This window comes from Stylophora pistillata, chromosome 9 (assembly GCF_964205215.1).
Source record: "Stylophora pistillata chromosome 9, jaStyPist1.2, whole genome shotgun sequence".
NCBI lineage: Eukaryota > Metazoa > Cnidaria > Anthozoa > Scleractinia > Pocilloporidae > Stylophora > Stylophora pistillata.
The window spans coordinates 11,402,884-11,429,705 of record NC_142527.1 but is presented as its reverse complement, the minus strand read 5'-3'; the positions used below and the strand labels follow the sequence as shown (position 1 = coordinate 11,429,705).

Sequence of the window (26,822 nt, the reverse complement as noted above, 5' to 3'; positions counted from 1 at the left end):
CTTCCGAGAAATGCCGTAAAGTATGCGAACACTTTCTCAGAAATATTAATTTACAAATGTCCCGCGCTTAGTTGTGTACTGTAACGTTCTGTACACGAGAATCAGGGAAAAAAATTCTCGGTGTACATTTCATTTCCGACTCTTCCATTCGCAGAACATTTTTTGCGAAATGATTTTGACCTTTGCCTAGCAAGTCGCCCTCAAGACTAACTTGAAATCGAGATACACGCTAAATTGCGTGAGAAAGCATAGCTGTCCAATAACATATTTGAACACGGATCAGCCAATATCGTCCTTTTATAAATAACAGAATAAAACCCTTTCACACAAAATAGAAATATGACAGTTTAATTTCAGGTTGGTAACTGCTATATTTAGGAGCCTTGAAAAATATAGAACAGCTGAGTGTTAATTATCTAATTCATAAGCAAACGATAAAATTTCTACTGGTCAAGCTTAACAGCTCAATGCATTTTCCTTTTTCTATCGAACAGACGGAAAAAGGGATTTAAATCAAACCTTTACGACATTGATTCGTGCTACATTAAATCAGTCAAAGAAATGGTTCTATCTCCGATTTCTCTCGCTAAAAATATTGTTAATCTTTTAAAAGCAATAAATAAATAAATTTAAAAAGACAGAGACAAAAACATTTTAAACAAGGAAAAAAAAATATCTTCCCTAAAACGTGCCATCCTCAAGCTCAATTTTGTTGAGGAAGCGTAACATGATGCTAAACAGTTTCACGTCTCTTAACATGATTAACATTGGATTCTTTTGTCCAGCGTACAGATGTACCCTCTTAAGCTGAGTACGATTGCTGCCTGCCGCTCACCCAATAACTACCCAAGCACGTTTCAACTTTACCCAGATACACAACAAAACGCGTTTGAGTTAAACCACTTCCGTATTTATTCCTTCAACGTTATTTTGAGATACATTAAAAAGTTTTTTCTTTTTTTCTTGTGCCCTTTCAGTTTTCATTTCACTTCTAAGGTCAATCAAATTAAAACTGTTGTCTCGCTTGGCAGTCTTGACGAAAGTACTCTCAAGTTCGGCATTTTTTACATAGATCTAGCCACTTCACTGGCGAATACTCTGCTGGGGAACCAAAGCGTTCAGCTTCACCAACTGAGCTGTCACTCAACGCATTATGCCATTCATCGCTATTTCGCTTTCTTGTTCTTGAGAAGCGCTTGTCTCAGTGCAAACTGAAAAAGACAAGAATAGGCCGAGAGAAACAACCAAGTTAAACAGAAATGTTTTTTTCTCTTTCTTGGTCTTCCCGAGATCAGAGGATAGAGACGGAGGCTACAAACAATGAAGCAGTAGGAAAGTTAAACCCCATGCAAATTTTAATTGAAAATAAATTGTTTATAATGCTTACCAGAAGTAACTTCTCAGTTTAATTTTTTATAGCGCATTTATTTCCAAGTTTTCAGAGTCTTGGTCTCATACAGCCCCGTCATTTGTGTATTTTGTTTTTCAAGGAACCTCTCTTAAACACAATTCTTAGCAAAAAACAAAACAAAAAACAACTACAGCAACAACTTTACTGTAACGTCTCTGGAATTTTTCTTACTTTTTTTGAACACATTCTTCCTTCTTTTTTTTTTCTTTCTTTGATGGGAAGGGGGGGAGGGGTAGCGGATGGGGGTAGGGAATAGGGGCTAGGGAATAGGGGAAGGGGGTAGGGGATAGGGGGTAGGGGATAGGGGGTAGCGACATTTTGCGAGTCATTTTATGGAGTTTTATTGAACTGACAAGCACTGGCAAAATCTGACTGTGTCCGTAAAAGAAATAAAAATTCCTTAAAAGGACCAACCTGCTTATCTCGAAATGAACGTTTGTTTTTCCCTCTGACATCTTTGTTGTGACGCATCATCATGAAATTCTTATTTTTCCTTTTCTCCTGCAAAAGTCCAGAAACGTTGGTTTTCATAAAAAAAATGACTTTTTTCTCAGTACGTTTTGAGCAACTCTTTCTTTGAATTTCTCCAAAATGTTTGTGACGAAAAACAGTCTCCGCTGACCTTATTTGAGGTGCTGGCAAACTGATTGAGACGCTTCTTTGAGGCCTTCTTTGAGCCGAATTTTTCTCTACCTTGTCTGCCAGCCTAAAACAAAATAAAATTAACGTTAAACTAAATGAATTTCAACTGGGTTGAATCTTCCTAGCACGAGATTAAAAAAAAAAAAAAAAAAGAGTTTGGTCAGTTACAGTGGGAGCGCTATTCTCATAATAGCTGTTGCTGGGACAGAGACATGATCTATCATCCGTCCATCGGGACAATAAGTTACACAAACTTCCCAACACTGCGACCTAACAACAGTGTAAGGAGGTGAAACGACGCTCCTCGCCAGTGAGCTGTAATTCAAGTAATGGCAAAAAAAAAACTGAAAAAAACCTGAAAAAAAATCAGGCTTCGGCAGGATTCGAACTCATGCCCTCCCCCCCCCCCCCCCCCCCCCATCATTCACCCTCCCAGATACTATTTGGACCCTACTAACAACTACTACGAAGCCACATGTTGAGAGCGGGACACATTTAACAGCGTTCTTCTTTTCCGTGAAGGAATCTGATCATAATTTTCCAAAAACATTGTTCGTGTTAAAAGCCTTTAGCTTTAGAAAGTCAGGAGCCAACGCTTGTGTCAACCAATATCTATACCTTTGATGGAGACAGGAAGTAAGCTTGGTGACTAGGAATGCACAAATTGAGACCTTCATTCAAAAAGCATTTGATCCTCTCTAAAAGACCACCCCGAGGCCGCCTCACTAAGATAAGCTGCACTAATCTTTAAGTTCAGTGCATGCACGTCAGAGGATTTTCGAGAAAAAAAGTGGATTTAAAGATATCTTCTTTCCCTTGTGTGAAGTTTCCAACAGAAGAAAAAAAATGCGGAAACCGTGCGACCATTTCGTGACTCAATCTCTTTCTCTTTTTGTTAGCCTTTCTCTCAATTGGTTGACCGGCCAAATGCCGGTCTCACTCTAAAACAATATCAACCACTTGTATATGTCTGAGAAGTGATAAACACAAAATATCGTCATCACTTTACATAAAGCTCACGGTTGTTGACTAATTTTTCCGGCTCTTTCTCTAATTGACGTATAAGTGAAAATAGTTGGACCCCTTATTTGCTCTTGATGTACAACACCTTGATCAAGACAAATAAAAAATGCAAAAAGCAGCAAAAACGTGCCAACGCCGCCTAAGCTTTCAAAGTATTATTGTCTGTTCATGCATGCAATGTTTGGCTATAAATCCAAGTATGCAAGACTCCATCAAAAGGCAGACGATAGTGATTTAGTTCTTGTCTGAGTCGAGATCACGCTAGTATTGTATTATATTGGCAGATCTTGAAATAAATTGACTGACGTAAACATTTTCGTCATTTACAAAGAGCTGTGCGGATCTATAACAAAACCTAATCCCCAACAGCTTTGTTCGGCGGCTATGTAACACGATTCAGTGAGGTTCATATCAACAACAAGACCATACGTTTTCAAAAGCCTTTCTTTTAGACCCTCAGTTTATGCGAAACAGTTGGAAACAGTTCGCAGTTTATCTATTAATTAGTGACATGCGCGTCAGCAAAATTCCCACTTGCACCAATATCTTAAACCAAAGTCCCGACTTTGTAAAAGGAAATGTTTTCGAAAGGTCCCAAATCTTCCACCTTCCTGTAGTGATGTCGATTAAGAAATCCAAATGACCTCTCAAGGATGCTCACTCGTGCTTTATAAATTTTGAACATTTTGCCATCGTCTTCAAGGCTCTTCAATTTAATTCTGTGTTAGTAACCACCATCTTGAGCCATCCCCGCCTGTTTCCACATGGTTCAATTTAAATACTTCATTAACCACCCACCAGAGCACATGCACAGTCATCTATGAGGTTTCTTTCTATTTTAAAGCCAATGCTGTAATAATAACTTCACATATTATGACGTAAGTTGTAATTTTAACCCAAAGCAGCCGTTAACCCCGACTGTGTTATCAATCATGTGCTCGTGGTAAACATAGCCAAAATAAACATCAGACCGATGAGCTTCCAAGGTCCCACATATGATCGCGATAGAATAACATGCAGGCAGCAGGAAAGAGCCACATGTTTGGATTCAGTGATATTGACTGTACACAACAGCAATTTTTATTCCGCTACATGGGTCATCGAAGTACGATGTGTAATTGAGTCATTTGAATCCTTGAAACGGATGAGAAATTATCTCTTAAGTCTTAGGACGAGCAGATCTTTCTGTAGCACAAGGAAGCTATAAATAAAATCTAGGTAAGTTCCCGCTGTGAGTGCAGGAAGTTCTTGGACTAACCGCACGTGTAAAGAGGAAATGTTAAAAGCCTGCTGTTTCCACTCACTTATCTTACCCAAACATGCTGTTGGTTTACTTTTTCAACGCGACCCCAAGATCTGTGCATTATGAGAAAATCAGCCCAAATGTGCCAAGTTCGTAGTTTGCAATCAATGTAAAAGTTTTTCTCCATTAAGGACCATCCATTACCTCTTTTCAATTACCATATCTCTACAATATCTCTCTACTCCCCCCCCCCCCCCCCACTTCATGCTTATAGTTTGTGGTTTCCTCGACTTTAATGAAAAAAAGTTAAAGCGTACGCTCTATACCACAATGAAAATCCCCCCTTCTGATGCAACAGAATGCCACAATGTTACCCTGGGTATGTATGTATGTGTGTAAAAAGGAGGGGGGTTCCGCCCTGGTGTCCAACCTTTTCCCAGTCATTGACCACTCTTGACCGAAAGTTACTCCTTTCGTGTACAATCCACCAAAAAGAGGGCCATTTTGTAGCCTGTGTAGAGCCGCCCCATCCCCTCCAAAAAATCGGAAGGGGTACCCGGGTGGGGTCCCCTTCCCGATTTTTTTGAGGGATGGGGCGGCTGTACACAGGCTAGCCATTTTGTAGTTCCTGTTTGCTTCATTTGTGTTTCTCTCGGTACAAGGGGAGGTTAGGTGTCAGGAGACGGTGGCGGAAAAATGCTACTTTGAAGCCCGCGGGTCTTCACTGATGACGCGAAATAAGTCACGCTACACTTCACCTTTTGAAACATGTCACGGTCTACTGAAACTCAAAGAGTTCCGTTTTAGCAGAGCAGGAGGTTACTTCTGCTACTGGTGAGTTGTCGTAACCTGTTCCTGTTTACTTCGTGAATGTCGTACTCGTTACAACGGCAAATCGCGGAAAATTCGAATTCATCGAGCGATAAAAAGTTCTACATGATAGGCTTCTAAACTAAAAATCGGACACGGATGAGCACAAGACTGAAGACAATCACAAGAAAATCACGACTTGGACAAGAAAGACTCTCCTTATAATCTAAATCAAATCCAATTGCAATGTGGAAGGCTGAGACAAACGAGAAATCAAAAGCGAGTTTTCGCGGAAATCAATTTCCATTTCAAAAGTAAATTAAAAATTGCAAAGATACATGTTACTCGCGTTCAACATAACCTAACACTGTAGTTACCCCACGCGCGCGTATTACGCGTGTCAGGCGTGCGTAATTCACGCGGGTTATCGCGCGCCCACCACGTGAGCTCCATCTCATGTATCGAGAAACAGAGGAAGTTGTAAGCCATACTATCAGGCAGGATTAGAACACGCCTTAAGCGGGTTATCAGTGGCGGAGCATGCAAAGGAACTCTTAACACAGGAAAGCAACTTCTACGTGCAGTTTAGAACAGTGCTCGAGATTCGCTGATCAAAACGAACCATTGCGGTTTCCTTTACAAAAACAAATCGTGACAGCCAAAGAGTACCATGCAGATGTGGACAGAGATAGTAAGTATCCGTCCAACCGTGAAGCAATGTCTGCAATTTCCAGCGCAAACTGAGCCGCTGTGAAGCATAAAAGCCTTCACCCCGCACGTTTAGAGAATTACAAAAGAAACGTTTATATTTAGCACACCACCCTGTTTGAAATAACAACAACTACACAAACAACAATGTTGGAAATATGAAGTTACACACTAAGGCCACAAGTGAAATTTGAAACTGCAATAGCGATCAATGAGTTCGAGCATTTCGTTCACGACAACGACCGACGCCAAAAATAAACTCTAGCTTACTAGCTCTTCCTCTATCATGAAATAAACCCTGGTTCAAAAATCTAAAAGTCGACAGGCAATGCAGATACTTCGGTCCAAGTGTATTGACGGCTGAAAGCAGATGGCAAAAAATTCCCTCGACCCTTTGCTGATCGCCATTAGCGTCATGTTTTACCTCTATCAGTTGGTGTTCTTACGTCAACTTGAGTGATTAGGTGGTCCTTATTTCTTCGCAAATAAACGCATCGAACGATCATTGCAAAAATTCAGGTACTCAAACCATTTATCATTCCAAGGCTGACATATCATGCTTTGGTCTGCTTTATTATATCTCTCAGTTGGAGCGTGCGCTATGATTGGTCAATTAAGCGACCCAGATTTCACTGTGCGGCCCGCCATATTCATAAATGTCTTCAGTTACTACTAACCTCGCCTTCTCGATCCGTATTGTAAATTACGGAACCGAGTTTTTTTCTGCTCAGATTCATGGCCCGCGCTATGATTGGTCAATTAAGCGACCCGTATTTCACTGTGCGGCCCGCCATATTCATTAATGTCTTCAGTCTCTTTACCTCGTTTTCTCGGTGCTTACTGTAAGTTTCAGAACCTGGTTTTTCCGTGCAGATTTATGGCCCGAGCGCTTGGCGCTTAGGCCATCAGTCCGAGTAGAAAAAAAACACGGTCCGTAACTTACAGTGTGGACCTCGAGCTCGTTTAGCAAGAAGCATTCAGTAACAAATTCTGTATAACTCCGTGTGGATGGCCATAAAAAAGTTAAACGATAGCGGTTTAAAATTGCCTCATCCAGAGTCCATTTTAGAGATACAATGAATCACATGTTCCCTTCCCCCTCGGCTATGAATAATGATTGGTCCCTAGATGACATTGAAACCTGAAAAAATTGTGTCTTAACGAAAATCGAAACATCCTTTCTTGGGAAATGGTTAAGTGTTTCTATAATTGAGTTATAGCCCTTCGAAGGCCTTTTTTCTTAAACTGTAATTCACTAGTAAAGCTAAATTCGTCACACCATATCTACAAGTCGAAGATGAATTTTCAATGCAATTCACCCATTATTCATGATGAACGAAAGTACCACCACACAACTAGAAGAAGTGGTTCACGTTCGGATCATTTTGGAATCGGGTTTAATTCTTTGACCCTTTGTTGTCTGGAAACCTATTTCTCTTTGCAGTATCACCCTAAAATCAAATATGAATGTCAAGAGAAGAAAGGAAATGATCACCAATTCGAGAAGTTCCTGATTGTCAAACAAATTCTCCTTGCCACTACTATAAGAAATGCAAAGAGCACAGAGTAGAGAATATCAATATCAATCTACGTTACTCACTACTTACAATGACAGTCTCCAGTCTTGAATCCTTATCGTGTTTTCTCTTCTTATGTATGTTTTCGATGTCTCCCACGGAAAGAAGTTCGTTTCTGTGTAGAAGGAAAAACAGCTTAAGAGCATAGAAGCAAACAAACATCTTCGTGACGTAGAAAGGAATAGCAAATATAAACGGTAGCTAGACACTTTAACCTCCCGAATCATTCTAAGCAGTATATGGCAGTCTGTGGCCTTTCCTTGCATCTTGACAGTTTGGAAAGCCGCAAATCTCTAGAACAAAAACGTATCTTTCAAATCGGCACTCTCAATCCCCACGATATCCAGGACCACTTTTCACTCAACTAATTTTATTTTTCACCTCACACACCAATAGCATAGCTCCATTTTCTGCATATAAAACACACACAACCCACAATTCCTGTATTCGCTCCAACGAATGGTTAACGCTCGAAACAACTCAGTTGATGAAACCTGATCAAAAGTTATATCCAGGCGACCAGAATTTCACATAAAAGGAAATGAGCTAGCAAACAAACCAGCGCATAAAGGACCAAGACAAAAACGAACCAGAACCAAACACAAAAACGAGCGAACCGTACGTTTTTCGTTAGTGCCCCAGTTTACAATACCCCGCCGTCTACACAGCTCACGTATATATACATTTTTGTTTATCCACAGATAAATGACAAACCTCTCAGCGAGCCCCGTAGTGTCTGTAGTCCTCTTTCGCTTCTTGCCCGCTTTGGGATCAATCTGACGAGCGATTTCTCGCATTTTGATTTTCTTGAAGTCGTCATCTGTGAGGAACTAAAAGAAAAAGGTAAATAATACACACGCTTAGCGAAAAACCTAAAAGGAGAAAAAATGAGCTCTCTGAACTGTCCTTAGTCTTTTGCTGTGTTTGACATGTATTCAACTCAGTTATCGAACTTTCAAGTTTTATTCTACGCTTTGCATGCAATTCAGGCTTTGTTTTTCCTCTAACACCCAGAGGTTGGTGCACCTGGATTTGGAATGACTGGAAGCGACGGCTGACCCAAATGACCAAAGTAGTTGGTTAACTCTGCTGTTTGTTGTTGGGGGTTATCCTGAAAACTGTTCAGGAACTCTCCGATGGCAAGATGTCAGGCAACATTTATATTCCGTTCTTGTGGTGATGTCCACCAGCCCTTGAAGCGGTGTTAACTCATAATACAGTTGCGCTTTGAAAAGAAAGAAAAGTGAAGAGAAATACCTGACAAAAACCAAAAAGGGAATCGTATCTCTTACTCTTGACTGGCTTATTCTTGCTGCCTTGGTTTTTAAGTCTTCGCTTCCATCTTCTCCTTCATTCTCTTCCTCTTCTTCCTCTTCTTCCTCTTCTTCCTCGTTCTGTTCCTTTTAATTAAAGACAAAACATCTTTATCTACAGTGTGTCAATTAGCCATCAATAGTTATTACTAGAAAATGTTTTTACGAGTGATATGGTCCTAATAGAGTTATTTCCAATAGAGTGTTCAAAGTAATCCGGGAATGAATTGGTTCTTCTTTACTTCGTTCTGTGATTGGTCCAGAAAACTCGCGCCACTCTCTCAACTAATCAGATGCTAAACTAAACCCAATCACGAGTTGGTTGCCCGCGTTTTCCCGCGTTTTTGGCAGTTTATTTTTACTTTGAGTTCGCATCAAATTCCTTTTCCTTTCTTTTAATTGGCCGATGCGTTTTGGTTTTACGACACTCAATCGGAAAGCACCCTAAACAGTTGAACAGTAATAAACGTATTCAACATCATATCCTGTAACAGCTTATGAGAACTATAATAACTACTATTAAGTAGTCACTAATGCTACTTCTGTTGCATCGATTTAGTTTCCTATTTCACTTTACTGTAGGTACAATAAACTACCACCTGGGCGTATTTATACAACTCTCTATTTTCGATATCTAGACAGGCTGGCCCAGTTCGTGGGTTCTTTAACGTCCCCTGTAACCAGTACAGAGAAGATGCACGAGAAGGGGCCTACGGTTTATCGTCCTTATCCGACAAGACTAAAATGTATAACCATTTACCAATGTTATAGCAGAGGCAGCATATTTTCATCAGTTATTTAAATACCCTGAGTGTTGGTCCGGTCTGGGGCTTGAACCCTCGACCCACAGCATTGTACAACATGAGCTAACCAAGCGTAGTTTATAGAATTTTAACAAGAATGCATCTCCAGTAAGTTAATCTAGTACTGAGAAATGGGTTTCGCTTTTGAACTTCGAGGAATGGTAGCAACACAAAAGTGTAGGTCAAAAAAAGGCAAAATTAAACCAACAAATTTAAACAAGAAAATTTGTACCTCTCCTTCTTCGTCTGATGAATGATATATATCCACCCATTCACCATCGTCGTCATCTTCATCACTCTCCCACTCATCTGAGGGGGAGAGGAGGGAAAGAAATTTCACCGTTATTGTTTTAAAGTGTATATTTAACAATTATTCGCCGAAGGCGAGGTGAACATCGTCGAATAATCCCCGAGACGAAGTCGAGGGGATTATTCGACAATATTCACCGAACCTGAGGTGGATAATTGTTTTAGTATAATTTCAGAGCTGAACAACTGAGAAATTTCTAAAATCATAACATTTTAGTAACATTTATTAACATTTTAGTTGAACATTTTCTATAAACCGCGCGGAGCGGTTTATATAGCATCATATAAGGAACCGCTCGACCAATCAGATTACTGGAAACTCTTTGTTCAGCTCTGAAATTATACTAAATTTATTTATGATCCTTCAAATATTTTTGTTCGTGCGTGATTAGTCCACACGCCTCACGTGACCGAATCTGCTCCAGCTAAAACTGAAGAATATATGAGAATATACCCCAAATAGTATTCCCCAATTTTCGAACCTTCCACTACGATAAGTCCTCGTTTAAAAATTTATTTCAGAGCGTTTTGTGGTTGTTAGAGAAGAAGAAGTGACTTGTTTGTTTATTCAGAGTCCTACCTTACCGTTTACAGCGTGAACATCTCGTGCGGTAAACGGTAAACTGTTCGTAAAAATTTTTCCCACAGTTTTCGGAGAGCGAAGCTCGAGGAAAACTGTTCGCATCTCGGAACAGATGATGTCCGCAGACAAATGTCAGTGCATATTTTCGCGCCAAAGGGAGACTATTGTTTGTGTAGCATATCTATAGTGTATCCATATTGTCTAGTGTATTTTAGATTTAGGATAGAGGGCTATTTGTTCTTCAGTTGAAATACTGTTACGTGTAACCCTCTGTGAATAAAATTGATTATTTATAATCTATTACAGCGCTTGTAAGAGCACTCACAGCGTCTCTAGAGATATCTAGATCTCTACATCTCTTTTTGTGGAAACCCATAGCTATCACGTTAGCTATGCTATACAAAGGCTGAAACAGCCTTCCTTCTTTTTTCGTCTTTCTCTGTATTCTATTATCATTTCTTGTTCCTCCTTTTTGTTTTGGTTTTAGTGGTACGCTTCTAGGCGTGAACCTAACGCTACCACCCCCCCCAAAACTTCCCTCTCCATCGCTAAGATTTTCCTAAGAGGAAGCGAGAAACAATAAGCCATGTTACGCCGGTTCACTGTCACGTAGGATCTCTGTCACGCAGGATCTCAGTCACGCATAATCTCTGTCACGCAGGATCTCTGTCACTCAGGATCTCTGTCACTCAGGATCTCTGAAGAAATCAAATTTACCTTGGTTTTCGTTGTTGGTTTGCTTCTCTCCATCCTGTTCGTCATCAAGTGCCTATTACAATTAAAGGATTGCGTTGTTGTTTACATCACTTATCCAATCACGCCGCGAGGCCAGAATGACAATCAGGTGACAAAACAGTGGGGCGTCCTGCCTTCGAGGTAAAATATCGCAGAGAAAAGAGGGGGGAGGGGGAGAGAACCTTCGATAATAATTTTGATGAAAAAAAAAATCTTATAGAGGGGGTCAGTTTAACCCTTTGACCCTAACAGTGACTAGCATCTAATTTCTCCTCGCAACAGGACCCATGACCCAGCATTAAGGTGAGGAGAATAAAGGAAATGATCACCAACAAAAGGAGCTCTTGATTGTTAAACAAGTTCCGCTTGCAAGCACCTCAGGAAATGTATAGAGAATAGTATTTTGAAAATGTATAATGATGATGTCAGGGGGTAAAGGGTACAAGATTTAGCAGGCATCACAAGACTGAAGTAAAGAGCCCAAGGAGGGGCGAGTGTGGCTAAGCTACTTAGTTGTGAAGCTTGTGAGGTAGCGTGTACATCAGACGGGTCAAGTCTGTGTGGATGACTAACATCACTTCGTCTCTTTTTGCAGTGTACTCGTGTGAGCCACAAGAATACCATGCCTTTAAGTCCTTGTGTATTTCAATCGATCCCTGTTTAAGGTCTTGAGGGTTTCGCAGTAATGTTAAGCTACAGTTCCAAAGATGAGACGCGAGTTTCAATAATCTGTAACTCCATCTATGTGAAACACTTTACCTCTGTCCCTGGAACGAAGTCTGTTGTTTTAAGCTCTCCATACTGCTTCACTGTCACCTCCTTACTTGCTTCTGTTGGTTTTCCCTTATTTAATACGCAAAAAAAACCCAAAGAAGTAAGTAACCTTACCTGATACATTTTTTTCCACCCTCTTGACCAATAACATCTTCCTTTGAGCACATAATTATTTGCTTACCCTGTCTTTCTTGTGAAGAAGTGCTGGATTCACGGACCGGAATAGTTGAATGAGCGATCGCGCTGCCATCATAACACCTGTGAAAGACAAATCCAATCTCACAGTTTTGTATTGAAAAACATAACAAAGCAGTTCGCGAGGAGATAACCCTCTAACTTACAGGATCTTACTTTGTTTTTCTCCTCCCTCGCTGCGACATATTTCTTTGTTTATCAGGTACGAGAATTTAGTGTCAGATCAAGCTAACAACTACCTGTAAGTTTGGGTCTTCTCATAACATGTTTGCGGGATAATGTATGGATATTGTAGAGAGAAGTTACATGTTAATCACTTCTAGGAGTAAAGGGTTGACAGGAACGATAATCCACAAGGTCTACGTGGTTTCAAACCACCTAAATAACATGCGAGAAAAGAGGTCTTAAATGGAGAGGGATGTGTTTTAAAAGAAAACTCACTTTTGTCTTTAGATGTCTTGTACTGCGCTAAATCCTGAAGTAACTCGTCTGTCATTACCAAAGGACACCTTGCACAAACTTCACGAACAGCGTTCAAACTGCATGAAGGGTACAGTATGTTAATTGTAGAAAGAAGAAGGGGCGATTGAAAAGTGGCGGGAGCCTGGGAGAAAAAAATGGCCGAGTCGCTCTCTTAGACCCTCGCCGTTTTCCGCTCGTCCTAATTTTCGTCCATCTACACTGAACGAATGCTTAACTTAATCTGCTTGGTTTCCGACATCGATATAAATGGAAAGGGAAGTTCACACCCTTCTAATTGTCGCCTAAAACGTTCTCTGCTGATCGCAGGGATACAAAAGGTGGTACCTATTCTCGCTCCCCCCGGAAAGACTAAAACCTTTAAATATTGACCAATGTCAAGGTAAGGACGGCCCATTCCTCTCAGTAGACACACTTAAGTCTTGGTTCAGTCTAGGGCTTGGGCTCATGCCCTGCAGCTCAATCTTGGAGCCTCTGTTACTCTAGTCCTTGGGAGTAGGTTCCGATTTAACAACTGCACGTGTCTGTCAAAAAAATGTCTTCTTAACACGTCTAGATAGCGACATTATTTTGAGATAACACTCCCCATAACAATCACACTCACCCAACCGCCATTACTTCGTTAGAATTCCTTTCTGTAACAAAATTATTTACAATCGCTTTCAAACCTGACTCGATAACCTATTAAAAAAAAAACAAACAAACAGACAAGGAAACTCGCTAATAAATATATAGAGCAACATAAACTCCTTTAGAGGGGCATATTTATAAACAAAACTAAATAGATTAATAAAAAAACCAACATAAAAATAAATCTACTGAATTGAATAAATAAGACACTGAATAAAGAGCAATCTTGAATTTTCTTCCAAAGCCAGATGTGTACCAAAACAAATAATCTACATGACTGCATAATGTCTCTAATAAGCTATTTATTATCCAACTGCTTTATCTTAGGCTCACTTCTCATAAGGCACTCTGCGCGAAGAAAGCAGATAGAAAAGCGCAGCGCAAGCAGCCGACTTATTAAACAGGATTTTTTATAATGCAAAAGGACCAACTGTACAATATCGCACCACATCTGTTCTCTACTTTGTGCAGTTGGTCGATAACAAAGAGATATCACTTCATGAAAGGTTTTTACGTTGACCTCAGTTACCAAGAGAAACTTCTGGGAAGAGAGAAATCCATCAAGGTGTTGGCTGGAATATGTGATTTCGACCAAAGTTATTTTAGTTTCACACGGGAAAGGAAGGTTGTGTCCCAAACATTTGCACCAGGCATTCTCTAATGTTCCATCTTTTTTCATTGACAAAAGTAGTGTCCAAGTTTTCCGCTCTCAGTAGGGGACATAAGATTGAATTTATCCATGATGCAAACGTCCCGGAAAACAAACTTCCTTTCCAGCTACCATTTAATAATAGAAAAATTATCCGAATCGAAATATCTCAAGATATGCAACAGGAGCTGTCCTGTTGTTAACGTTATTTCTCATAAAGGTACTTAACTCAAGGTTTAAATGCTCATATCAACAAACCTCTGGAGGAACCAGATCATGACAGGCCTGGGCAAAGTAGGTCAGGAGTTTGGTCACTTCTGTAGAATAATAAAAATAGTGTGTTTGTATAGACCTATATATCGTGACAACAAATTTACAGCATAACTAAGAGAATAACAAAACGAAATGAATTGGAGACTAAGGGTAAATACAAAGAAAAAAGGCTGATAGTTTCGAAAGAAACTGTTTGGGGCTGCGTCGGTGGAAGTAACGAAATAATTTGGATATATCAACAAAGTTGAAATGGTAAATTGGCCACCGTAATGATTACAAAAGCTGACGTTTCGAGCGAATAACGAAGCTCGTCGGAGCTCCGACGAAGGGCTAACGCTCGAAACGTCAGCTTTTGTAATCATTACGGTGGCCAATTTACCATTTCAACTTTGTTGATATATCCAAATTATTATGTAAATACAAAGAGATTAGGAAGACGGAAGACAGAGTATTGGTCTGGGTAATTGGCCATTTTTGGCTCAATTAACATGATGGAGGTGGAGCTGCTAAAGAGAAAAAGGCGACACTATGGTCGATTATGTGAGAGTGAAGTAACCAGGCCTTCAAAACCTGATCCTTCTCCGATCATATAAGATGTACTAACATCCCATCGAAGGTGAGTTATGATATCGCTAGTCGCTTCATGCTATTTTTAACTCTATTTACAATCAAAGATAAAATTCCTACATGTTTATCAAAGAGAATAACAAAGTTCTCACAAGTTACCTCTTTGATGTGGCTGCAAATATCGTTGAATGAAAGGATAAAAGTTGAACAAAAAGAGCTAACAGTGAACAGAATAAAAAAGAAGCAATTTAACAAAAATGTGGTGATAGGAAAGAAACAATAGTAAGGCGTTATAGTTTCGATTTTACATCAAATTGTCTTGGCTGAAAATTTAAGCAAGGTACGATAAGGGTGATGAAGAAGTGGTGGGAGTAAAAGAATAAACAATTCGGAACTGGCTCGACAGAACGCATTTGGATTAAGTGTCGTTAGAGCACTTTTCGGTTGAGTGTCGTAAAACCAAAAACCAAGATAATCAAAACAGCAATCACAAAACAGGAAATACCTTACATAGCCAATGAGAACTCAGACTAAACCAACCAAAGTGCATAAAGCGCGCGAAAACGCGGGTGACCAAATCTTGATTGGTTTTAGTTTTGCATCTGATTGGTTGAGAGTGACGCGAGTTTTCTGGACCAATCAAAGAGCACAGAATATGTTGTTTGCTTTGGTTTGGTTCAGATCAAGCGCACAACGTGTCCTACTTACCTGATGAATCCCGACAAGTCTCGATATCAAGTCCATTATCATCAGTTTCACTTCAAATCGTTCCGTTGATGATTCAAGCTGCTTAAACAGCCTTTCACTGAAACCTGTGCATAATATGAGAAGTTCATCAAGCTTTGTTTAACAACAAATTTCATTTAGCAAACGAAAAATAGACCTTTGTCCACAAGGGTGGCTAGACATCGCAATTTAGTCGTTTGAGTTGGTTTGGTCATTTGAGGCAGTTGGGTCATTGGGACGTATAAGTTCATTGACTATTCTTACCATGCAGTTTAACAAATTTAGCTTGTTTGTTCGCTTTGACCGTTTTAACCACTCCGGCTAGTTTGACCATTTTTACCAGTTTAATAAATTCAGCTAGTTTGTGCGTTCTGGCCGATTTAACCATTTCGGCTAATTCGTCTGATTTAACCGGTTTAACCAAATGTAGCTAGTCTGTGCGTTTCGGCCGTTTTAACGATTTTCGCTAGTTTTACTTTTTTACTTTTTTACGTGTTTGGGTTTCACCCCATGATTCCTTTTCAGGGTACGGACGCCTGTAACACCACCGGTAAGAAAGAGGTTGTTGAAACCCTTGCTCGGTTGTATTTCCTAGCTGAGCACTTTACAATAGGGAAAAAGATTTGCAGTCAGCTGTATGAGAGGTGTTTTAACACCTTCCAATGTTAAAATATTGTTAAACACATTATCATTTTTATGTTTTTATGTTTTACCCTGAGGGTCATTGATGAGGTGAAGAGCTGAAAAGTTTACAGCCGATGGATTTCTTTGTTTCTTCTTTTGTTTCTGAAAAAGAGGTTATGGAGTAACATTATCCTGAAATAAACTGACTTTGGGAATGATCTCTACCGTTTTCTCGCGTCCAGTCTTCAATCCTCCCCAGGAGGGACGCTGAGGGGAACGCAGGCTCTCCTACTGCTACCAATCATTATTTTAAAGGAAAAAAAATTGTAAGCGGTTGCGTTTTGTATTATTAAGTAAATATCATCTCTGACTGGTTATCTTCTACAGATATGTGGCTAATTACCTTTAACGTTACCATTGCTTTCTCAATTTTATGTTTCTTTTTTAACGTTTTCTTGTTCACTCCACCAGCATGGAGCATTCTTCGAACAGCAGATTGGTCTAACTGGTGAAAATGCAATCATAATTAATTTCTACACTACATGTAAATTCTCGTTACAATTCTAAGCTTGGCCATGGGAATGTAGTTCATTTATCTAAGTGACTATTCACGATTTAACGCCTAAGAGGGCGAAGATTTTTTTTGGGGGGGGGGGGAAGGGGGGAGATCACATGGTTTTTGGGGGGTCAGAGGGAGGATCAGTCGTCACCGACGAGCACAAAGGGGGGACTAAAGAAAATCGACTGTCAATTACGGGGAGGGGGGGTCGGGATCATAAAAATATAACAGAGCTTTAAGGGGAGATCAGGTAAGTTTCACCGCGCACACCTCCCCCCCCTTCTTCCGCGTGAAAAATAATGTACCATTACCTCATGGTCACTGTCACTTTCGTCCTTATCTTCATTATCTTCATCTTTGCCGAGGAAAAATGTCAGAGCAGCAACCATAATCTAAAGGCATCAAAATACAAAAAATATGGTAAATCACAAATCTGATCAATTTATCGGTACAAAAATGTACCAAAATATATTGAGGAAATTTCAATTGAGCATCACAAGAAAACAGGGATTGCAGTGGTTTACATTTTCTTCACTCATAAGTAAAATACCCTTCTCCAAAACTCTTTTTCAGTATCTTCATGTTGGAAAATCAGTTCAAATCACTGCTTGAGAAATACCATTTCCACTTTATACGCTAACATCAGCATGTATATTCTCCATCCTGTTCTCTATACATTTCCTAAGGTGCTGACAAGGAGAATTTGTTTAACAATCAGGAGCTCCTTTGGTTGGTGATCATTTCCTGTATTCTCAAGACCCTCAGTTTTGATTTAGGGGTGATATTGTAATGAGAAACTAGATACTACATCTTAGTCACTCTCAGTGTTCAAAGAGTCAGGTACTTTAGCTTAAAATTGATGTTTTTTAACACTAAGTACTGTTAAGAGCTATTATTTATTAACTAAATTCAAATTAGCTACCTTTGTAACCGTTGAAAAGCAAGCTGTTGTTATGACATTAACCGTTTTTGCATCATTCCATACGTTCTTTCTGTAAAGTTCCACCATTACATCCAACGATTTCTTCGCAGCTATAACATTACTGTCTCGCAGCATTGTGTACATGAAGTTTTGTAGAGTCTAGAGTAAAATGACAATTCAAAGCCATTACATGCGACTGGTTAATCAATTCACCAATGAAACCATTAATTAATCAGAGTAAGTTATCCATCAGTCAGTCAGTAAGTTAATTAGTCAGTCAGTCAGCCTGTCAGTAAGAGAGTCAGTCAGCCTGTCAGTCAAACAGTAAGACAGTCAGTCACTCACTCAATCAGCCTGTCGGTCAGGTAGTCGGTCAGGTAGTCAGTCAGACAGTAAGACAGTCAGTCAGTCAGACAGTCTGTCAGTCAGTCAATTGGCCATTCAGTCAGTCAGTCAACTAGTCAATCAGTCCAAAGTCAGCAGTCGAAGGGCTAACGCTCGAAACGTCAGCTTTTATAATCGTAACGGTGGCCAATTTACCATTTCAACTTTGTTGATATATTCAAATTATTTCGTTGCCCCCACCAATGCAGCCCCAAACAGTTTCTTTAGAAACTATCAGCCCTTAGTCAATTAGCTACTCAGTCATTGAGTCAGTGAGTCAGTTAATTATCTACTCAGTCAGTCAGTCAGTAATTCAATCTAGCAGCTAGTGGGCTGGCTAGTCAGGCACCTGGCCAATCAGTCAGTCAGTCAGTCAGTCAGTCAGCTGGCCAGTCTGTTGGTCAGTTTGTCAGTCAGTCAGTCAGCTGGCCAGTCTGTTGGTCAGTTTGTCAGTCATTCAGTCAATTAGCCTGTGAGACTTTCATTCCGTTCATCAGTCAGAATATTTATCACTCAGTAGATGGTCAAAATGTACTATAGATTATTTCATGAATCTAAGAACTGCCTAAAACTGTAACAAAAAAAGTAGTAATCATAAATCCATTGCTAGAAGTATCATTACCATGACTACCAAAAATATTACATTTTGTAATTTTTAAAAGCACGTTTTCAAAGTTCACCTCAATGTCATGTACTCACATTATTAACTTTATTATTCTTGTGCTTGGCATTTATATTCTTGATGTCTGAGACGATGTGACTGTACAAAACCTGCCTCAGTAATTTATCCTTACATCTGAACAATGCGAAAAAGAGCTCTAGGAGACTAAAGAGTTCAAAAAAAATTTGATTGGCTCAGTTAAAATTCAGCACCAAGTTCACTGCCATTTATTTCTAACAGTTGAATTCAAACCTTCAACATCCCCTCACCCTTCCACACACTGGGCAGTGGGGAATTTGAACCTTGCCTGGCTGGGGTGAGAAATTTGAACCAGTAGTGTCAAGTCTTTCCATTGGAATCCAAGCATTATATCTTTAACCCTTTCACTCTCGAGATCCCAATAGTGATTCTCCTAACTGTCTGCCATACAATTCTTATGATGTTAGTTCCAAGAATTTTGTACTGGATCAACTAAAAATTCCCCTTATTGACATTTTTCTTTATTCTCGTCACTTGTCTGCTTGATATTGTATTGATATTGTAAGGAGAAATTCTGTCTTGATCACTCATGGGAGTAATGGGTTAAATAAGAAGGCTCAGGGAAGAAAAGGTCTGCAAAATCTAGGTTTTAAAGCTTGGTCAGTAAAGTAGAAAGTCACAGTCACTGATTTTGCCTTTTGAAAAATGTTGGGTAGCACATTTGAACACATTATTTGCCCCCTGGGGGACAGGAATTTGAACACACCAATCTTCACAAGTGGGGTGGGGGGTGATGTTGATGCTTCAAATTAAAAGTGATCAATATAATTTCAAAAGATAGCATTTATAAGAATAGTCAGGGTGGTTTCCATTATGATATGTATACATTACCACTCAAATATTAGTTCACAGTCCCTCAGAACTCAATCCTTCAATCTAAGAAGTTCAAGAAAATGAGAATAAAGTTTCCAGGCTCAAGTTTTCAGAATCAATATTCAAGTTTCAAGGGACTGTCAACTAACATTTGAGTGTTAATGTATGTTAACTGTATTTGTGAGTAATTCTTCGAACTTAGTGTAGGATTAAGAAGCACAAAAGGAGAGACTGCCTAAAAAAAAACACTAATAAACACAAGTGCACCTCTAATCACCATACTGGTCACTCGTATAGCTTTAGCTACCTGACAGAGTGCTCTAAACACTAATAAAATACTAATAAAACACTAATAAAACACTAATAAACACAAGTACACCTCTAACCACCATACTGGTCACTTGTATAGCTTTAGCTACCTGACAGAGTGCTCTAAACACTAATAAAATACTAATAAAACACTAATAAAACACTAATAAACACAAGTACACCTCTAACCACCATACTGGTCACTTGTATAGCTTTAGCTACCTGACAGAGTGCTCTAAACAGATAGTCAGGGAAAAAAAACAGTTTCCTAGAAGGCTGTACATGATTTGTCTTATTACTTAATATGATGAGGTATAGGAACATGTGGGCATGTAATAACAATAGTACAAATTCATAGGAAATACAATTTAATGGGTTTATAATTGGGAATTAAAGTATTTTAAAGTATTTAAAAATGAATTGCCTCTACCTTGTTGGTGACAATAAGTTCTTGTTTCGAAGCAGGATAAGAGCTCTACAAATTGTCTGAAAAAAATTTTTCATGCATGAAAAACACAAGTTACGGCACAGGCTGGCTAGACATGCTGGTGAGTTTTAGATCATGAGTTGTTCTTTGTTATCAGTGGTACAACTCAAAACCACCAAACATCTTTGAGGTGTCTCCAGAAGTAAATAAATCTATGCTAATCAGGGCTTTGACTTACAAAAATTTGTCAGGTACATAAATATTGGGTCATACACCAATGCCTGGACTTCAAGCAGTCCCTCCTTTTTGCCAATGTCCATTGTGAAAGTAAAAAAAAAAAGTGAAAATAAAAAATAGAAGTTAGTACACCACAGGGAGCTTTTGGAGTAACAATAGTGTGCAATGGAGCTCCATGAATGAGATGCTCGAAAAGTAAGGTTAGTCTGCAGTCCCTACTTTTCAAGTGGCTCATTCATGGAGCTCCTACAAGCACATCAACGTCACTTCAAGAACTCCCTGCTGTGCGTTAACATAAACTTTTTCAGTTTCAAGGATTTTTTTTACTTGTGCTACAGACCTTGCCAAAAAAAGGGACTGCTCATAGTCTAACCAATGCCAATAAACACTGAAATTACTGCACCATTCTAAGCTCAGGATCCATAACACTGTGATGTCTTTGCAAGACATCAATAAGTTCCTGAGGGAAATGTTCCAGTTCCTCTGTGTAGCAGTGTGCAACCTACAAATACAAGAAAATAATTAGATTCAAGAACAATGATTTACAAAGTAAACATAAATATATTCATTACTCAACCACACTCCGTAGAGTAGAAATAACATCATCAAATAAATATCATGTGGTAACTGTACTCCAGAGAACCAGTTATACAGGTTTTCTTGAATCACGCAAGCGACAAATTGGGTTGAAGTTCCAAAAAAAATGGCAGACAATTTAAATCATTTTTCTGACAACAAAGAGTTGGAATGGCTGGCAAATATTAATCCAAGTTTCTGAGATAAATTGAACAAAGAAAAGCAGTTAGATGACAATGAAATTTCATTTATGAAAGAAAATAGAAACAGTAACACAAAAACAGGCCAATTCCACTTCGCTTCACATACTTCTGTCACGCACTCTGTGTATATAAACATCCGGAAAATTTAGCCGCATTGAAATAACAATTTGGTGTGTTGGATAATAAATAACTTATTAGACGTTTTGATGTGTTGTATCGCTGAGTATTTTTACTCGTTATTTGTATTTTGATTCACCCTTTGGGTTTGTCAAAATATAGCACAACTCATAAAGTTCTCTGTGATACTACACAACAAAATGTCTAATAAGATATACATCCAGATTTATGGCCTGAGCAAATCCAAATGGAAAAAATGAGGCTCTGTGAGTTACAATATGGACCAAGAAAATGAGCTGAGTAGGAGCTTTATCATATGTCTGGCTTCAAAATCCTAACATCAGCAGGTGTATTCCCCACACTGTTCTCCATACATTTCCCTGGGTGCTAACAAAGAGAATCTGTTTAACAATCAAAAGTTTGTTTAGCTGGTGATCATTTCCTTCACTCTCATGACCTTAATGCATGATTCAGGGGTGTTATTGTAAGGAGAAATTAGATGCTGGTCACTCTTGATGGAAAAAGAGTTAAACAAACTTTTGAATTGAACAAAGCATACTGATTTGCACTTAGCGTATAATAGTTTTGGTACCAGAGCATTGTCCCAGGGAGTCTGGGGATCAACCTCCCCCTTTTATTTAAAGACGAATTTAATACTGAACATAACGGTCAACCAGAGATCGCATAAAGATGTATAAGATGTGTGGAATGCCCTACAAATTGTAAGTTACATTTCGCTGAACTCTCAAATGTTATTTTATATTTAAAACAATCTGTCTATTTGGTTTTTAGTTTGACTTGTTTCCTCTGGCAATTAGTACAAAAATAAATGGGTCACTATACATCTGTAACCTTCAAAGCTACAGTAACGCTTCTAGTTGCAAGCGCAAATCACATACAGTAAAATACAGCCTGCTAAATTAACCAGTCATAGCGCAAGTACTAACAGAGAGATATACATGCATGAACATTGAGAAATTCCATAACTTGCCGAATAAATAATTAGATTGAATTGACTGTTCATTAACTACAAAATAATATAAATTATCGACAAGGTCTGTACTAAAACCAAATAGGCCAAAAGGTGCCAGGGTTTATCCTGGTCTTTGTAGTATGAAGGGACTTGGAGTATTGCTACATGTTCCCCCTTCTGGATGGGATGCTGGTCCATCAAAAGCTGGCCGTCAACCTTTTTCCCAGAGTTCCCTGACAGTTTGCTGGTTCTTAATGATTCTCCTGGATAAAGAGAGGCTATTTGAAAGTTCCCTGTCTTACCCAAGAACACATCACAATGATCCCAACCAGGTCTCAACCCAGACCTCTAAACTCTTAGACTCCCATTAGTGACCAAGACAGAATTTCTCCTTACAATATTTAGTTCTTATTAACCAAGCAGGAGGTCTGTATGGGAGAATCTTGACCGAGATCACCAGCACAGACCGAACAAGGGTCTTTCGAATAAGCTCCAAAAGTTGCAAAACCGGGCTGCCCGTATTCTGACCTTCTCCAGTTATGACACAAGCGCTGATCCTCTTTTTGTGCAACTTAACTGGAGACGGTTAGATACTCAGCGACAAATACAAGTGGCCACCATGGTCTATAAATCTATACATGGTCTTGCGCCCGACTATCTTGGTTCTCTTTTCACTAAATATGATCCTCCATATCATCTAAGGAACTCTGAAAACAAACTAGCTGTTCCATTGCCCCGCACCAATTTCCTGAAAAATAGCTTTAGCTATAACGGTGCGGTTATCTGGAATAGCTTGTCCCCTGAATTGCGGCAAGCAAAATCACTTCAATCCTTCCGAAATGGTTGTCGCAATTTCTTCGTCTGAATCGACAAAACACACACGGCATCTATGTAAAGCAGAATTTCTTTATTTTTTTTTCTATTTCACTTTTAAATTTTAGATCATGTTTATATAGATTAAAATAGATTGTAACTGTAATAATAGATTGTAATAATATTATCATTTTATCTGATAGATTTACTGTGTCTAAATAAAAATAAAGTTCAAAGTTCAAAAGTTCAAGGTCTGTACCAGCGATCGAGGTCAAGATTCTCCCATACAGACCAACCTAGCTCGGTTAATGTTTATCATATGGCTGTCTTATATGCCAATTTTGTATATTCTTCGTACCTTATTTTCTAGACCGGTCTAGATGCCGGTCTAGACTGCTTTCAATACTGATTTCAACCAATCAAATTCATGAATTTGGTAGTTCCCAGTCCTTGTGAGACACAGCCATATAATAAAAATACAATACCAAACAGACAAGTGATAGAATAAAGAAGAATATGAATGGCATGGCAACCAGTAAGGAGAATCATCAATGAAATCTGGGTGTTAAAGGGGTGAACACTAGGTGTTGGACAACCATGTCTCACACAACAAATGTACTTGACTGTATTTGATACAAACAAACTTTACCTGGCTGAGAAACATAACCAAATCAGAAAGGGTTTTGTTGGCACTGGATGGATCAAGCTTAAAGATCTGAAGATTTGATTCATAGTGCCGAAACTGCTGACCAAACTATAGGAAAAAAAGTAAAAGAGGAACAAACATATGTTATTTTCACAGTCTGGACAATTATGGCATGATATTATATACAGGGGTAAGATTTCCACACAGCTTCACGCTTCATTACGCATAAAGTTCTTGGTTAAAGAAAACAACGAGGAAACAATAGTTTGCCTTTCAGAAGACAGATTTGTTTTAAAATAGTATAGGGTTATGCAGAAATCTTTCCTGTACTTGCCTGCTTGTATAAATTCCTTGCACGACAAGGATCAAAGTGAAATAAACAAAGCAAATTTATCATCACCTTAACACAATCTTTCCAATAAAGCTACAAAATGTTTGGTGCCTGATCCTAAACTTTTCATATCATCTCTGGGAACGAAGCATTTGTGGGTAAGCTTAAATGTATGTAACCCTTTTCCCGCCCAAGATTTCATTAAATTCTTCTTACTGTCTGCAATACAATTCTGGTGATGCTAGTTTGGAGAATTCTGTACTGGATCAACTAATTATCTCTCAATTGATTTTTTTCTTCAATCTCATCATTTGTCTGTTTGATATTGTATTGATACGGTAAGGAGAAATTCTGTCTTGGTCACTCGTCGGGGTTAAAGAATCAATCATTCAAGCCAACGAAACATGACCAGTCGTGATAGAGACAGTGTTCCAAGATCACCCTACCAGAAGATAACACAAAAAAACTCCTCCCGTTTTAAATCGGTGTGGGAGACTTAGATACTCGGGAAAAAAGAATTGGGTAACATACATGATTAGATTTGTCTTGGTTATTAAAGCCCAGCACGTGTATCTTTTAGAGTATTCGGAACACTGACATTTACACGCACCCGATCACACTCTTACCTCTTCTTTATACGAGTCAGGATCCCTCTTCACCAAATTCTGCAGCTGGGGTAAGTTATTTGGTAATTTGTTTCTGTTTCTATCACTCATATCGACTTTCTCAAGAAATAAATAACTAAAATGAAATAAACTTCATCTTCTGTAGTTAGGCAGGTATATAATAATTCCCCATACATGACATACTTAAGTCTGGCTGTAAAGATGACTGCTGTACAGCGAAATCTGCAGGCGTGATATGGCGACATACTCATTCAGCGGCAAACCCCATACCTATCTTGGATTGTAATGTAAAAGCGTTACAGTCGAGTGGTAGTTTTTTTTTTTTAATTAAAAGTCGAGCTCAGAGAATGCCAAGGCGCCATGCCGTGCTCTAATTGTAATGTAAATCGGCTTTCAAGCCCAGCAAGGTTGTCCACTCTATGAGATCCCGGATAGTTTAGAGAGAGGCGAGGCGCCTCGGCGAACACACATCAACAACCGAGTCAGTAGCTTTATTAGTGGGTCACTGTGCCACCCTCTATTTGAGTTACAGAGACGTATTCTCCCCTCTCTTCTGACAGGAGAGAACGCAAATTCGGGATCATGATAAAGGGCACAACATTCAAGTCAACTAAAAAACTTAAAAAATAAAAAACAAGCGCTCAATTCGACTTCAAATTCGTGCATCACCTTAACTTCAGTTTCAAGTTCAAGCTCTGTTGACGTGATTGTCTAAATGATCAGATCACACGCGTCGCCCCTGAGAACGAAAACCAAACAAAGGTCGGGGTAAAAAAGAAAATTATACTTCGAAAAGGCATTCATGAGACTCACGGAACTTTCGACACTCTCTACCCTGTCGAAACCGCGAAACTAAATCGCACCATTTTTACAATTTTTTTTCTCAGACTCTCAAAGAGTATCGTTGCCAAGCGGTCAGCCATGATGAGCTGAACAGCTGTCGGCTGCATTCGCCGACTTTGCTATGCACAATAACAACAAAAAAACGTGGGTTGGACGGAAATTTGAGTTTGTTGATGAGGACAAATTCACAGCATTTTCAAACGAATGGTAAAGATAAAAGCTTAAGATAAATATTTATTATCGAAAAAAATGTAGTATCAGCATTGATCAATTAATCTAGCAAGCTCGCCGGTGAAAAATTCCGCCTTACATTTACAATTGGTAACCTTATTCAAAGGAAGTTCCGAAACAAAAGGAAACAATTTAAATCTTAAATTCTCTATTCGACCGCAGAGACATTACTTGCATTATCAAAGGGCATTGTTTGAAAATCTGAAATCACTAAAATAGAAATAAAAAGTTAAGGAAAGTATACAATAGGATCAAACATGACATTTTATTTTTAAGCTTCTCATTGACCTGGTTGCCAATTTTCATCTCAACTTACTGTAAGAAGACTCTTGTTTGGAATATTTAGTTTTATGTTGTGGTTGTACATGATGTGTCGCTAAATATGGAGTCTGATCCTGTCTTGAATCTTTCTAAAACTGAACAGACGTATTTTTTCTTTTTTCATATATCGAGTAAAAACGTCACATCTCCTCTTACAATATTGCTACAAATTTTGGTCATTTAGCGCGGTGTAACAAGTTCAACCATAGTTGACCAGTTGAGTTAAAGTCACCCGGCAAACCTTCAAGTTATTAAATGCTGATACCGCCAGTTACCAAGATCCATTTTCCTGTTGCCTAGACTTGCCAGCAACTCTTCCTTTTCCCTCCACGTGCAAGGCAAATATCTTAAAACTGGCCTATGAAGCACTGATCATCACCATCGAAAACATCCTAGAGCAACACATTCAAATGCAACAGCAGTTTGCGGACTGAAGTTGCACAAACTTCCAGACGAAGCATAAGCGCACTATGTCGGTGGGGGTATTACAAGATCATCTGGTTTTATCAACTCAGGAGTTGAAGAGTTAAGAGTTTCTAAAGCTGACGTTTCGAGCGTTTATTACATCCACTTTGAAACCACTGGTGGTCCCTGTAATCTGATTGGCTCTAATTGGTTCGATTTATTCACAAATCTCACCATTTTTCGCTCTAAATCGCATCATTTTACGCTTGACTGAGTTTTTGACACATGACGTCAGTCTTTCTGTTTTGCAT

General features: G+C 39.0%; 1 protein-coding gene across 2 annotated transcripts; it reads right to left on the bottom strand.

The window, feature by feature from the left end:
- Window positions 1–332: 332 nt before the first annotated feature.
- Window positions 333–24,894, bottom strand: LOC111328136 (protein SDA1 homolog). 2 transcript variants are annotated; one of them, XR_015991419.1, is made up of 24 exons: window positions 24,712–24,894; window positions 23,758–23,862; window positions 20,830–20,928; window positions 20,193–20,248; window positions 18,640–18,766; window positions 17,557–17,715; window positions 16,946–17,026; window positions 16,479–16,580; window positions 16,165–16,237; window positions 15,434–15,537; window positions 14,885–14,942; window positions 14,144–14,202; window positions 13,211–13,287; window positions 12,568–12,665; window positions 12,113–12,189; window positions 11,917–12,000; window positions 11,140–11,191; window positions 9,763–9,839; window positions 8,672–8,814; window positions 8,129–8,244; window positions 7,445–7,529; window positions 2,034–2,117; window positions 1,826–1,912; window positions 333–1,211 (listed from the first exon to the last, which is right to left on the bottom strand). XR_015991419.1 is itself a non-coding variant. In XM_088732273.1 (24 exons), exons 1-24 carry the CDS (start codon window positions 24,799–24,801, stop codon window positions 1,167–1,169), a joined length of 2,103 nt encoding a protein of 700 aa, XP_088588399.1. In that variant the 5' UTR covers window positions 24,802–24,892; the 3' UTR covers window positions 333–1,166. The 2 variants fall into 2 exon arrangements, 1 of the variants encoding a protein (XP_088588399.1); XM_088732273.1 differs by having other exon boundaries at window positions 8,707–8,814; window positions 24,712–24,892.
- Between the last annotated feature and the right edge of the window lie 1,928 nt (window positions 24,895–26,822).